The sequence below is a fragment of the Odocoileus virginianus genome, chromosome 3 (assembly GCF_023699985.2).
Source record: "Odocoileus virginianus isolate 20LAN1187 ecotype Illinois chromosome 3, Ovbor_1.2, whole genome shotgun sequence".
NCBI classification, from domain to species: Eukaryota; Metazoa; Chordata; class Mammalia; order Artiodactyla; family Cervidae; genus Odocoileus; species Odocoileus virginianus.
The window spans coordinates 5,517,885-5,532,049 of NC_069676.1; the positions used below are offsets into that span (position 1 = coordinate 5,517,885).

General features: G+C 47.2%; 1 protein-coding gene across 1 annotated transcript in view; it reads left to right on the forward strand.

Annotated features, from left to right (window-relative positions):
• CPAMD8 (C3 and PZP like alpha-2-macroglobulin domain containing 8) overlaps positions 1-14,165 on the forward strand; it is a 100,280-nt gene that overhangs the window by 20,188 nt on the left and 65,927 nt on the right. Inside the window, exons 10-13 of the mRNA XM_070462298.1 lie at positions 281-389; positions 2,875-3,102; positions 5,408-5,578; positions 8,493-8,621. Coding sequence (XP_070318399.1) covers positions 281-389; positions 2,875-3,102; positions 5,408-5,578; positions 8,493-8,621 — 637 coding nt within the window. The remainder of the gene's footprint in view (positions 1-280; positions 390-2,874; positions 3,103-5,407; positions 5,579-8,492; positions 8,622-14,165) is intronic.

The window sequence follows — 14,165 nt, forward strand, 5'->3', positions numbered from 1 at the left end:
GTTGAACTCCTTGGGCACTTAAGCCTAGCCAGGCCTTCCTGTTGCCCACGGTTGCTCAATCCTCTGTTCTGCCTTACTCCAACGTGGGCCCCACCTCAACAGTTGTCTCACATGCCCTGCTTCTTTGGGTCCGGAGCTCCTCTCTGACCCTCGGTCTCTTTTTCTGTCCAACATGAGGCTTGGTGTAGAGGATCTCAGGGCCTTTCTGAGACTGACCCCTCCCCACTATCCTTTGGGCACCTGCTTGTGAAACTTACTACTCTTTGTCCTTTTGTTCCAGGTATACCTTTGGGAAACCTGTCTCGGGGACTTTAACCGTCAACATGACTGTGAATGGTGTGGGGTACTACAGCCAGGAGGTGGGGCGCCCCATCCTTAGGACCACCAAGGTGAGGAGCAGGAACCTCGAGCTGTCACCAAGTGGGTCCCTTCCCACAGCGCCTGCTCTTGGCTTCGGCTCTGTGATCACCCATTTTATTTTACTTTCCAGAACAGTTTGCATGGTGGGAATTTTCCTGATGATAAAATTCTTACAGGCTGAACATAGAGGCTAGAACATATAAAAAAGAATAAAGTTGACTTGTCCTCTGATAGGCAGACATAGCCACTATTGCTATTTTGATGTCTTTCTCCTTAGGAAGTTCTTGGAAGTAAAGGTATAGGAAAAGTTTTATTTAGACATAATTCACACACCATGCAATTCAGATATCCATATAGAAGGCACTATTCACGCCCCTGGAGTGGACGCACAGAGTCTTAACCACTGGACCACCAGGGAAGTCCCACGAGTTATTGCTTTTTCTTGACTTTTAATGGATAATGCTGGGAACATTCATGTATATTTTTGTGTGATATATCTCTTGGATGTGGAATTCCTGAGTTCTATGGTTTGAATTAAATATGATCACCTGAATAAGAACAAACAAAGGCTATTTATTCATAGCTTGCAGCAAGGGAGTTAGCCACCATCACTTGTGTTTGGCGGAGACTCAAAAGGCAGGTGGAGAAGTGAGAAAGCTTTATAGTGAAAAAGGGAAAAGGCTTCTGGTGTGCCATGGTGGGAGGCTATTGGCATGTGGAAGTTATGGGTGGATAACTAGAAGCAGGCATATAATATAATTGGTGAGGGGTGCATATTTGACTTTTTCCAATTGTTGCTTGGACTGCAGGGAGATCAAACCAGTCAATCTTAAAGGAAATCAACCCTGAAGATTCATTGGAAAGGCTGATGTTGAAGCTGAAGCTCCAATACTTTGGCCACTTAATGTGAAGAGCCGACTCATTAGAAAAGACCCTGATGCTGGGAAAGATTGAAGGCAGGAGGAGAAGGAGATGACAGAAGGCGAGATGGTTGGATGGCTCACCGACTCAATGGACATGAGTTTGAGCAAACTTTGGGAGATGGTGAAGGACAGGGAAGCCTGGTGTGCTGCACTCCATGGGGTCGCGAAGAGTCAGACACGCCTTAGTGACTGAACAACAACAATTGTTTCTAAGATGGAAGTGGGGGCAAAAATCAGGGAAATAGTCAGTTATTAGGTCCTGGCCATTTGGGGCTGATTGTCATAGGGGTTATTGTTGGGTTGCTATAGAGATAGATGTCTGACTTCTTACAAGTCTGACTTATAGATACAGCAGGCTCTCCTATGTCTGTGGATTCTGCATCCCAGGATTCAACCAGCCTCAGACAGAAGCTCTTCGAAGTTGGTTGAATCCATGGGTGTGGAACTTGTGGCTATGGAGAACCGACTGTAATGGGTTGGCTTCCTACACTGGTGCCTGCAGACCTTGAGTCAAGGCCTTTTTTTCTATACTTGTTCAGTCACTAAGTCATGTCCAACTCTTTGCAACCCCATAGACTGTAGCACTCCAGGTTTTCTCTGTCCTTTACCGTCTCCCAGAGTTTGCTCAAACTCATGTCCATTGAGTTGGTGATGCTCTCCAACCATCTCATCCTCTGTTGCTCCCTTCTCCTCCTGCCCTCAGTCTTTCGCAGGATCAGGGTCTTTTCCAATTAGTCTCCATCTGTATGTTCAGTCTCTGAGTGGTGACTACGTTTAGTTTAGGGGAACTCCCAGATTTATTTTTTTCCAAAGTGGCTACATGATTTCACATTCCCTTGCATGTAAAATTTCATAATTTGGTTTTTATTTTTCTTCAACTTAAAATTCCACTGTGTGCATGCCGCTACGCAACATATACAAGCAGTCCTGGAGATTGTGGGGCTCTGAGTCATGTCATCTCCATCTCCTCTCTACCTCCACCCAAACCAACTTCCTTGTCTCTTTGCCCCCGGGATGTGTCCTCTCTCTCTGTCCCTCTGTCTCTCTGTCCCTCTCTGGCTCCGCTTCTGTGGAGTGGACACTCTGGCCTCTCACCTCCTCTGTGCCTGGTGCTCATGCCCTTGTTATCCTAGCCATTCTCCCTAGAAGCTGCCCCAGTAGCTCTTGTCTTAGTATTCTCTTTACTGAGTAATTCGCTCCACAGCTCTTTATGGACGTGGATTATTTGCCCCTGGGAGCAGTCCTGAGAGAAGAGTTGATTGAGGGGGTTCTGTACCCTAGCACGAGAGGGGAGCCAGTCCTCCAGCGTATGGCTGACCAGGTTCAAGTCCCCACCTTGCAGTCTGGCCCGAGGGGTTGTTTTAGCTTCTGCCTGAAGAGCCGACCTCTGTCCTCCTAAAAAACAATGCATATCCAGCTGGAGACTCACCCTCCATGCAGTGATGCACAGCATAGAATGGATGGATCATCGAGTGTCCCCCTGGTCCTCCAGGCGGCCAGAGGGGCACCTACTTGAGCTGTGTGTTTGTGAGTCATCTCTCAAAGCCACTCAGCTCTGGCTGAGCACGACCTGTGTGTCTCCTCCCTCCAGATCCGTGGCTCCCAGGACTTCAACATCTGTGTGAAGGACATGATTCCGGCCGGCGTCCCTGAGCACTTCCGGGGCACCATCAGCATCTGGGCCATGGTGACCGCTGCGGATGGGAGCCATCAGGTGGCCTTTGATGACTCCACTCCGGTCCAGAGGCAGCTGGTGGACATCCGGTACTCCAAGGACACAAGGAAACAGTTTAAGCCAGGGCTGTCCTACGTGGGGAAGGTAAGCCCCAGGCATGGTGCCCAGCAGGACCTGTCAAGGTCACAGGCTCTGTGCTGCCTCCCACCCCAACTCCTGCCTGAGGACCACTGTGTAACCCCTGCAGTGCATTCCATGCACCCTGCCACCGTGGTGTGGTTGAAAACCAACAACTTTTGCCCTCTTGGGATTAAGGGGCTGCTTTGCTGAGCATAGTTAGACAATTCGGAACCTTGAGCGCTAAACCAGATGCTATGTATCCGCTTATTAAATCCGTTCCGTGATGGTATTGCCTTCCTTAACTGGGTTGACTTTATGTCTGGATGACTTAACTACTAGGTCCATAAAAGGCAGATCCCTGTCTCTGAGACAGTCTGATTCAGCTCCCTTGTGGGGAGTGTCATTTAGAACAAGCCCCTGCCTCCTTCCCACCCGCTACACCGTTTTTCTACATAGTAAAATTTGAGATGACTAGAGATTCGAGATGCTTATCCTAATTGCTGAACTGGGGCGTCTGGTTTCAGTTGGAATTTGGGGGGGAAGGAAGGGCAAGACCAGTGGAGCCTTGTGTCACCCCAGGGTGACCCTTGCCTCTGCCTAGCCCCCACACCCCTCTTCCATTTTCCATCCTGTGGGTCACCCACAGGATCCTAGAGATCTGTCTTCATGCTGTTCCTGCTCCTCCTGCTTGGCTCTGGGACCTCCCTTCTCTCCTCCATGATGAGATCTCAGCCCCCACCCCCAGATCTCTGTCCCACTTACAGAGACATGGCTTGTGTGCCCCTGGATTTGAGGGTCCCAGCTGTCACCATACAGAATATGTATGAATGGACTTGGGGCTGTCCATTCAGTGAAAGGGGAGCATTTCCCCTACACCCAAGAAATTATCCACTCTCTGCATTAGGGGCTTCCCAGGTGGCACTAGTGGTAAAGAACCTACCTGCCAATGCAGGAGACCTAAGACACATGGATTCAATCCCTGGGTCAGGAAGATCCCCCTGGAGGAGGGCATGGCAACCCACTCCAGTATTCTCACCTGGAGAATCCCCATGGACAGAGGAGCCTGGCAGGCTACAGTCCATGGGGTCGTAAAGAGTCGGACACAACTGAAGCGACTTAGCACTCATTTCATATCTACATTAAAGAATGGAGCTGGGAATACCCTGGCAGCCCAGTGGTTAAAACTTTGCCTTCAAATGCAGGGGGTGAGGATTCAATCCCTGGTTGGGGAGCTAAGATTTCACATGCCTTGTGGCCAAAACCAAAACAGGAAACAGAAATAATACTGTAACAAATTCCATAAAGACTAAAAATGGTCCACATTAAAAAAGAAGAAAAACAACATTAGAACTGGTCACCCCATCACCAGATACCTAAACAGTTGAGAGGTGCTCCAGGATCTTTCAGGAACCACTGATCATATTTCGTCACAACATCCATGTCTTTTGAACCTCTCACTCTGACTGCCTTTTCTACCTGCCTGAATGAGTGAGGTCTAAGAGTCACATGGAACTGTTTCCACCACATTGCTTGCCCTATTCCTTCCTGGCTGTGGCACCAGGTAAATGGCTGGTGATTTGTGCCTTGTGACTTCTTTGCCAAGTCCAAGGTCATAAAAGCTTTCCCCTGTGTTATCTTCTAAGTATTTTGTAGATCTAACCATTGCATTTAGGTCTCTGATTCATTTCGAGTTAATTTTGGCATATGGTGTGAGGTAGGGGTTTAGCTTCCTTCTTTTGCATCTGGAGACCCAGTTGTCCCAGAACCATTTGTTGGAGGCATTGTTGTTTTCCCATTGAATGGTCTTGGCACCCTTGTCAAAAATCAATTGACTGTAATCCTTTTCTTTTGCAATGCCATGTGCCATGCGGAATTTTATTTCCCTGACCAGGAATCGAACGCATGCCCCCTGCAGTGAGAGGGAGGAGTCCTAACCACTGAACATGCCAGGGAATTCCCCTTCACCATATTTTGATCTTTTTTTATCTTTAATCAATTGAGTATACATGGGTGGACTTATTTCTGGGCTGTCAGTTCTATTCATTAGTTTTCATACCTGTCCTCATACAAGTTCCGTCAAGTGCCGTGTCTTCACTACTGCACCTTTGTAGTAAGTTTTGAAATTGGATCTATGAGTTCTTGATTCGTTAACAGGATTGCTTTGGCTATTTGGGGCCCCTTACAATTTCCTGTGAATTTTAGCATCAAATTGTCAATTGCCGCAAGGGAGCTGGCCAGGATTCTGCCGGGGGATTGGGTCGAGTCTGTAGATCAGTTTGGGGAGTGTCACAAGCCTAACCATATTGCCCCCCTTGGTGACCCATTCCAGGTGGAGCTGTCCTACCCAGATGGTAGTCCGGCGGAGGGAGTGACCGTCCAGATCAGGGCAGAACTGACGCCAAAGGACAACATCTACACCATGGAGTCTGTGTCACAGGGTGGGCTGGTGGAGTTTGAAATCCCCTCCATCCCTATGTCAGCCCAGCATGTGTGGCTGGAGGTGGGTGAGTCACCTAGACCCTTGTCGTTCAGCCAGCAGACATGGTTTTGGTCCCTCCTCCAGGCCATGCTCAGGCACTGGGTCAGTGGTCCTAGGTCCTGCCTCTGTCCTGAGTGAGTTCACAGTCTGATGGGAGAGCCGGTCAGGGGGTCAGATTAAACCAAACACCCCAGAGTGAGGCAGGATGCTGAGAAGGGGTCAGGGTGTCTGGCTGCCCCCAGAGGATCTTCCCAGGTGGACTCTGGACCAGGGGAAGGTTCAGCCAGGCTGCTTCCCGGAAGGTGGAACAGCATGCAGAGGCCCAGAGAACTGCAGTCGTAGTATAATTGGGTTCTGCAGTGCCCAGCTGGCTGAGTCATTGCAGGAAGATGCGGAGGAGGGAGCTGGTGGGGCTTCCCCTTTCCTCAAGGGATGTTGCTTGGGGTTCACCCAGAGGGCAGTTCAGTGTCAGGTGGAGTTAATGGTCTGATTTTTATAACCTCTCCCGACTCCAGAGGTCTTCCCAAGTTGCGCAGTGGTAAAGAGTCTGCCTGCCTATGCAGGAGACACAAGGGTTCAGTCCCTGGGTCAGGAAGATCCCCTGGAGGAGGGAATGGCAACTCACTCCAGTCTGCTTGTCTGGGAAATCCTATGGACAGAGGAGTGTGGCTGGTTACAGTCTTTGGGGCTGCAAAGAGTTGGACGTGACTGAACAGACACACACACACACACGCACACCCTACTCCAGTTTCCATAGTGGGGGGAGGCGTGTCTGGGTGAGGTCACAGGTGGACAGGTGGGAGGCAGTGATGGAGCTGTGGAGGTAGAATTGGCAGGACCTGGTGTCCCCTTGTCAGGGGGGGAGGAGCAGGAGGAGAGGATGAGGATGGAGGGAGGAGAGGATGCCCCAGCCCTCGTCTCTAAGGCTGATGGTGGGCATGGTGGCCTCACGGACACTGGGGTGGTGGAGACAGGGGCAGCTGAGAATAAATGTGTAGGTGGGAGCCAAGAACACTTGTGATCACTGTGTCCACTGTGGGCAACACATCCTTAAAGATTTTTTAACAGCCAGAGGTCTCTAGTCCACCAACAATTTTAACCAACTGGCTACAAATTTGGGGGTTCCAGTTACCCCAGGACCTAACAAATACAGATTTTTTAATGATTGAAAGACACCCCTTAATTTCCGTTAGTCTCTTAAGAATTAGGTAGGAGCAAAACCCCCAAATGACTCCAAATACTAGAATTAGCTGAATAATTTCGTCTCTCATAGATGCATAACCAAAAATCAACCTTTCCCCAAAATGTCACATTTATGGAAAGACAGCCTATTTCTGTGACCAAATACTGCCTAAGAAAAGGTCTTTAATTATTTTCTTAAAAAGAATGATGAATTTTAAACTTTACTTTTAGTTGACATATATATGTCTCTCTCTATATATAATTGACAGAGTCATTGCAGGCATTATAATGATTCAATGTATGTATGTACTATGAAATGACACCACACTGTGTCCAATTGCCATACATAGTTACACTTTTTTTTTCACTTGTGATGAGAACCTATAAGATCTGTGATAGCGCTAGTGGTAAAGAACCTGGCTGCCAATGCAGGAGACACAAGAGATGCAGGTTCAATCCCTAGGTGGGGAAGGTCCCCTGGAGGAGGAAATGGCAACCCACTCCAGTATTCTTGCCTGGAAAATCCCATGGACAGAGGAGTCTGGTGGGCTACAGTCCATGGGGCCACAAAGAGTCAGACACAGCTGAGGGGCTGGGCACACAAAATCTATTCTCTTAGCAACTTTCTCTATGTGCAGATATATTTTTTATATAGCAAAATGATACAAATTAGGACCAACCAAAGAGAGACACACACACACGCATAGGACGAGAGCTGGAGGGTCCCGAATTTATAGCTTTTTGTGCTGTCTCTGTGAAGCTGGAACACCTCACCCTCCCGACAACACACACACAAAGTGTCCATCTGGATGCTCACTCACCTTCAGGGTCCATAGCTTTTATTGGGATCTCATTACATAGTCTTGATTGATTTACCATTGGCCCCATGACTGAACTCGGTCTCTAGCCATCTCCCCTCTCTTGAGGCCAACTTGATACCACATCACGTGGTTCAAAGCCCCTACCCTCTAATCCCATGATCGGTCTTTCTGGCTTGGCTGTCCCCACCCTGAGTCGCTCTTTAGCACACATTATCAGGATCCGGCGTGAATAACAAAGACACTCCCATCTCTTGGGGAACCCCAGGGGTTTAGAGGCTATCTCCCACTAACTGGGATGAAGTCAGGCCAGCTTCTTTATTCTGTATCACACAGAGGTCTTAGACCCCCCTGCCCCATACCCTGCTTCTGGCGTCTTCTTGTGTTAACCGCATTCTTCCAGCAGCAAGTGAAGGCAGCAGGTTTAACTTCCCAAAGGAGCAAAAGTAGTATAACTGCCAGTCCCTGGGGTGTTCAGGGAGGGGTCTGAGAGCTCCAGGTGGAGCTGCATCCAGAGCCCCAGGGATGCAGTCCAGCTGGCTGCCTCCTCTCCTGACCATCTCCTCTATGCTCACTTCCGAAGCAGGCTATACCCTCCGAGAAGCCCCTGGGGCTGCCGGCAAGCCCAGGACATGGGGGTCCTTAATACGCCCGTGATGGAGCTGCCTCTCAGTGGCCATGTGGACCACCCACCCCTGACTGAGCCAGTCCCCAACACCCTGTGACCAGTCTTTGACACTTGCTTCCTATGGAGATGGGAAAGAACAAGCTCGCCACACAGGACCCATTCTCTGAGAATTGGGGAGGGGGTTCTCCAGAAGGAAACGGGAACATGAGAGGGTCTTGCTGCAGAGCAGGGCAGGTTGAAGCATCCCCAGGACCCCCCTTCCTACACCAAGCCTCCAAGCCTTGACCGAGTACCCTGTCTTCTTCAGACCAAGGTGACAGCACTCAGTGGAAAGCCCGTGGGAGCCCAGTACCTGCCCAGCTACCTCTCCCTCAGCAGCTGGTACTCCCCCAGCCAGTGCTACCTGCAGCTGCAGCCGCCCTCCCATCCCCTGCAGGTAAGGCTTTCAGGTGCGCCCTTCCCCAGGCAGGAGGGGGCCCAGGAAGCAAGCAGCACGCATGTGCCTCCAGGGGACCTGCGCGCGCTTCTCCTCCCTTCGCTCTCCGCACTGGTAACCACTAAATTTATACGAGTGTGTTTCTGTCTTGTCATGTTCATCCATTTGTTTTAGCTTTTCGAGTCCATGTATAATAGAAGTGATAGGGTTTCCCTGGTGGCTCAGACCGTAGAGAATCTGCCTGCAGTGCTGGAGACCTGGCTTAGATCTCTGGGTCGGGACAATCCCCCAGAGAAGAAAATGGCAACCCACTCCAGTATTCTTGCCTGGAGAATCCCATGGACTGAGGAGCCTGGTGGGCTACAGTCCATGGGGTCACAAAGAGTTGGACAAGACTTAAACGACTTAGCATGCACACACGCCTGCACGCATGTTTTATAAAGCACACTGTTAACACTCCTAATTGAGAGCACCGAGGGCTGAGCCCGGCTGCCGTGGGTGGTGACAGGCTCGCCAGTACTGTCTCTTGTGGAAGCCACTTGATGATGGGGCTCCCAGACCCTACCAGCCCCGTAAACCTCTGACACTCCCACCCTAGGGGTGCTGCCGAGACCTAAGTCTTCAAGGGGTCCCTGGGATGCAGCTCCGAGGAACTGAGGAGTTGGGGCCGCCTGTGCGTCAGGGCTGGGTGGTCCTCTGTGGGGGTTATGAGAATAAGAAACTCCACTGAGATCGTGCCCAACTTGGCTGAACACACTGTTCTGGTTTTAATGCCGTTCAACCAGCGCTGCAGCGTGGAGAGGCTGGCGTTGGCTGCCTTCCCGTGTGGGCGGGAAGGAGTCCTGTGTCCCAGCTGCCGGGACCCATGTTCCCAGTAGGCAAGGACTTGGCAGGGCTGCTCAGACTGCCTTCTGGGAGGGACACCTCTGTCTTGCCTGAGTCGGATCAGCAGGCGCCCACTCCCCCTGTCCCAGATGGTCATGGAGGGGTCCTGAGTGTGAACTTGAGGCAAGAGTGGCTGTGCTAGGTCCAATCCAGGCTGCGTCGGGTCCTCTTTCTTTCCTCCAGCACTGAGGGATGCGCAGTGAGGAGCAGCTCTGCAAATGGGAGCTGTCAGCCCAGTTTTTCAGGGTGACTCTGATGCCGTAGGGTTAGTTCATGAGAAGAAGAAAAAAGTTTGTGCTCTTTCCTTGTTTTTTTTCCCAATATCTCAAACTGGGGCGGACTTTTGTTTGGGTGTCATTATAAGGAAGATATTTACAAATTTAGAGAGAAATAGAAAAAATAGTGTAATAACCATGTGCCCTCCACCTAGATTTATGAGTTGATATTTTGCTCCATCCATCTACCCACCCATCCACTCACCCTCCTATCCATCCATCCATCTGCTCACCCATCTATCCATCTGTCCACCCATCCACCCATCCTCTCATCTTCTCACCCACCCATCCATCCGTCCACCATCTTCTTCTTACCCATCCATCTACCCATCCATTCACTCACCCATTTATCCATTTCTCTCCACTTTTTTTGGCTGCAGCATTTGAAAGTAAGTTACAGGTATCTTGATACTTCCCTCTTAAATTCTTGAGTCTTAAAAATAAAGACATTCTTTTTCAGTCATTCTATCTAAGAAAATTGTATTAACTCAATCAAGTTATTTAATTCACCAACAATCGTCAGATTTTCAACGGTGTCCTTGAGATAGAGTTTGTCTATAGTGTGGATTCACACCCATGCTTGTCTGAATAGTCATGTGCACCCATCTGTGAGTGTGCATGTGTATACATGCTTGTGTGTATTCACCTGTGTATGTGTGTTCTCGTATTTTATTCAGGATCAACTTATATGTTGCATTTGCTCTTCTGTGTCTGTAACCACTTCTGAGCTGAAACCTTTTCATCACTGTGACTTTTGTAAAGAATTCAAGCCTGTGGTCTTGTAGATTATCCCACATTCTGAATGAGATTCAGGTTGAAGCATTGTTTAGGTAATATTACTATGTAGATGCTACTTTTGTCACGTTCTATCAGAAAGCAGAGTTTTGGGCAGCCCCACCCTTGCTGAAGCTGATCTTATCCTTGGTTCCAGTCTAGTTCCTGCCAGCTCTTTCCTTCTGCAGATGAGGCTAATAAATAATCTGGGTGACACTCTGAGGCCCCTGCCACAGTGTTCTGACCCTCAGCAACCTTTTGCCCAATGCTTTTTTCATCTTTTTTTTGGAGTGGGCTGTGCCTTATGACATGCAGGATCTTAGTTCCCCTTCCAGGGATCAAATCCATGCCTCCTGCAGTGGAAGCGCACAGTCTTAACTATTGGACTGCCAAGGAAGTCCCGCCTTTAGCATCTTTGATGATTCTTGCTGTAATCAGTTATCACTTTGGGGCTTCATGATAAAGATTCTGATTTATGCACTTATTATGATTCTTGCATCCCTTTTGCATTTACTAGGTGGCGTTCCTCTGTAAAGAACTTTCTCCACCAATATTTTAGTTCTGTGATTGTTTTTAGAGTGCCTATCGTCTTCAGTTCAGTTCAGTTCAGTGGCTCAGTCGTATCCGACTATTTGCGACCCCATGAACTGCAGCACGCCAGGCCTCCCTGTCCATCACCAGCTCCTGGCGTTTACCCAAACTCATGTCCATTGAGTCAGTGATGCCATCCAACCATCTCATCCTCTGTTGTCCCCTTCTCCTCCTGCCCCCAGTCTTTCCCAGCATCAGGGTCTTTTCCAATGAGTCAGCTCTTCGCATCAGGTGGCCAAAGTATTGGAGTTTCAGCTTCAACATCAGTCCTTCCAATGAACACCCAGGACTGATCTCCTTTAGGATGGACTGTTTGGGTCTCCTTGCAGTCCAAGGGACTCTCAAGAGTCTTCTCCAACACCACAGTTCAAAAGCATCAATTCTTTGGTGCTCAGCTTTCTTTATAGTCCAACTCTCACATCTGTACGTGACTACTGGAAAAACCATAGCCTTAACTAGATGGACCTTTGTTGGCAAAGTAATGTCTCTGCTTTTTAATATGCTATCTAGGTTGGTCATAACTTCCCTTCCAAGGAGTAAGTGTCTTTTAATTTCATGGCTGCAATCACCATCTGCAGTGATTTTGGAGCCCCCAAAAATAAAGCCTGACACTGTTTCCACTGTTTCTCCATCTATTTCCCATGAAGTGATGGGACCGGATGCCATGATCTTAGTTTTCTGAATGTTGAGCTTTAAGCCAACTTTTTCACTCTCCTCTTTCACTTTCATCAAGAGGTTCTTTAGTTCTTCTTCACTTTTTGCCATAAGGTGGTGTCATCTGCATATCTGAGATTATTGATATTTCTCCCAGCAATCTTGATTCCAGCTTGTACTTCTTCCAGCCCAGCGTTTCTCATGATGTACTCTGCATATAAGTTAAATAAGCAGGGTGACAATCTATAGCCTTGATGTACTCCTTTTCCTATTTGGAACCAGTCTGTTGTTCCATGTCTAGTTCTAACTGTTGCTTCCTGACCTGCATACGGGTTTCTCAAGAGGCAGGTCAGGTGGTCTGGTATGCCCATCTCTTTCATAATTTTCCACAGTTTATTGTGATCCACACAGTCAAAGGCTTTGACATAGTCAATAAAGCAGAAATAGATGTTTTTCTGGAACTCTCTTGCTTTTTCAATGATCCAATCGGATGTTGGCAATTTGATTTCTGGTTCCTCTGCCTTTTCTAAAACCAGCTTGAACATCTGGAAGTTCATAGTTCACGTATTGCTGAAGCCTGGCTTGGAGAATTTTGAACATTACTTTGCTAGTGTGTGAGATGAGTGCAATTATGCAGTAGTTTGAGCATTCTTTGGCATTGCCTTTCTTAGGGATTGGAATGAAAACTGACCTTTTCCAGTCCTGTGGCCCCTGCTGAGTTCTCCAAATTTGCTTGCATATTGAGTGCAGCACTTTCACAGCATTATCTTTTAAGATTTGAAATAGCTCAACTGGAATTCCATCACCTCCACTAGCTTTGTTCGTAGTGATGCTTTCTAAGGCCCACTTGACTTCACATTCCAGGATGTCAGGCTGTAGGTGAGTGATCACACCATTGTGAATATCTGGGTCATGAAGATCTTTTTTTGTACAGTTCTGTGTGTTCTTGCCACCTCTTCTTAATATCTTCTACTTCTGTCAGGTCCATACCATTTCTGTCCTTTATTGAGCCCATCTTTTGCATGAAAAGTTCCCTTGGTATCTCTGATTTTCTTGAAGAGATCTCTAGTCTTTCCCATTCTATTGTTTTCCTCTGTTTCTTTGCATTGATCCCCGAGGAAGGCTTTCTTATCTCTCTGGCTATTCTTTGGAACTCTGCATTCAAATGGGAATATCTTTCCTTTTCTCCTCTACTTTTCACTTCTCTTCTCACAGCTATTTGTAAGGCCTCCTCAGACAGTCATTTTGCTTTTTTGCATTTCTTTTTCGTGGGGATGGTCTTGCTCCCTGTCTCCTGTACAGTGTCATGAACCTCCGTCCATAGTTCCTCAGGCACTCTGTCTATCAGATCTAGTCCCTTAAATATTTTCTCACTTCCATTGTCTTACATACTTCTTATATACTTCTAAAAAAGTATCCACTATGTTATAATCAGTTACCATCATACTTCCTTTTTTTCTTTTTAAATTTTGAAGTAATTTTAAACAGAAGAGTTGCTCATAGAGTGCAGACAGTCCCTCTGTATCCTCCCTCTAGCTTCCCCTAGTGTTTTAAATTTTTTAAGTGTTGTTTGCTTTTTGTTTTTCTGAGAGTAATTTATATATATTTGGATACTCCACCCTTATCAGATATATGACATGAAAGTATTTTCTCCCATTCTGTGTGTTGCCTTTTCACTTTCCTGATAGTGTCCTTTGATGCAACAAAGATTTTTAACTTTTGGTGAAATCCAATTTATTTGTTGCTTTGCCTATCTCAAAGACACCATTACCAAATCCAAGGTCATGAAAGTTTACCTCTATGCTTTCTTCTAAGAGTTTTATAGTTTTAGCTCTTACATTTAAGTCTTTGAACCATTTGAGTTAATTTTTTTATATGATGTGAGGGTAGGATTCTACTTCATTCTTTTGCGTTTGGAGATGTTCCAGAATCATCTGTGGGAAAGACTGTTCTTTCTTCATCAAGTGATCTTGGCACCCTTGTTGAGAATCAGTTTGCCATAGATGATTATTTCTGGACTCTCAGTTCTATCCTATTGATCTGTATGTCTGTCATTATGCCATGACCATGGTGTCTTGAAGATGATTTTTTAAATTGGCAAGTGTGAGTTTTACAACTTTGTTCTTTTTTCAAGATTGTTTTGGTTAATGCTGGATCCTTTGTGTTTCTATATGAATTTTAGAATCGGCCTTTGCATTTTGGCAAAAAAGGCCACTCACACTTCCTTCTAATGTTATCATCTCATGTACAAACCATGGTACAATTGTTGAAACTAAGAAATGAGCACTGGAGATGACTATTAGCTAAACTCTGGACTTTATTTTGATTTCCCTAGTTTTTCCAGGGATTCCTTTTTTTAGGTTCA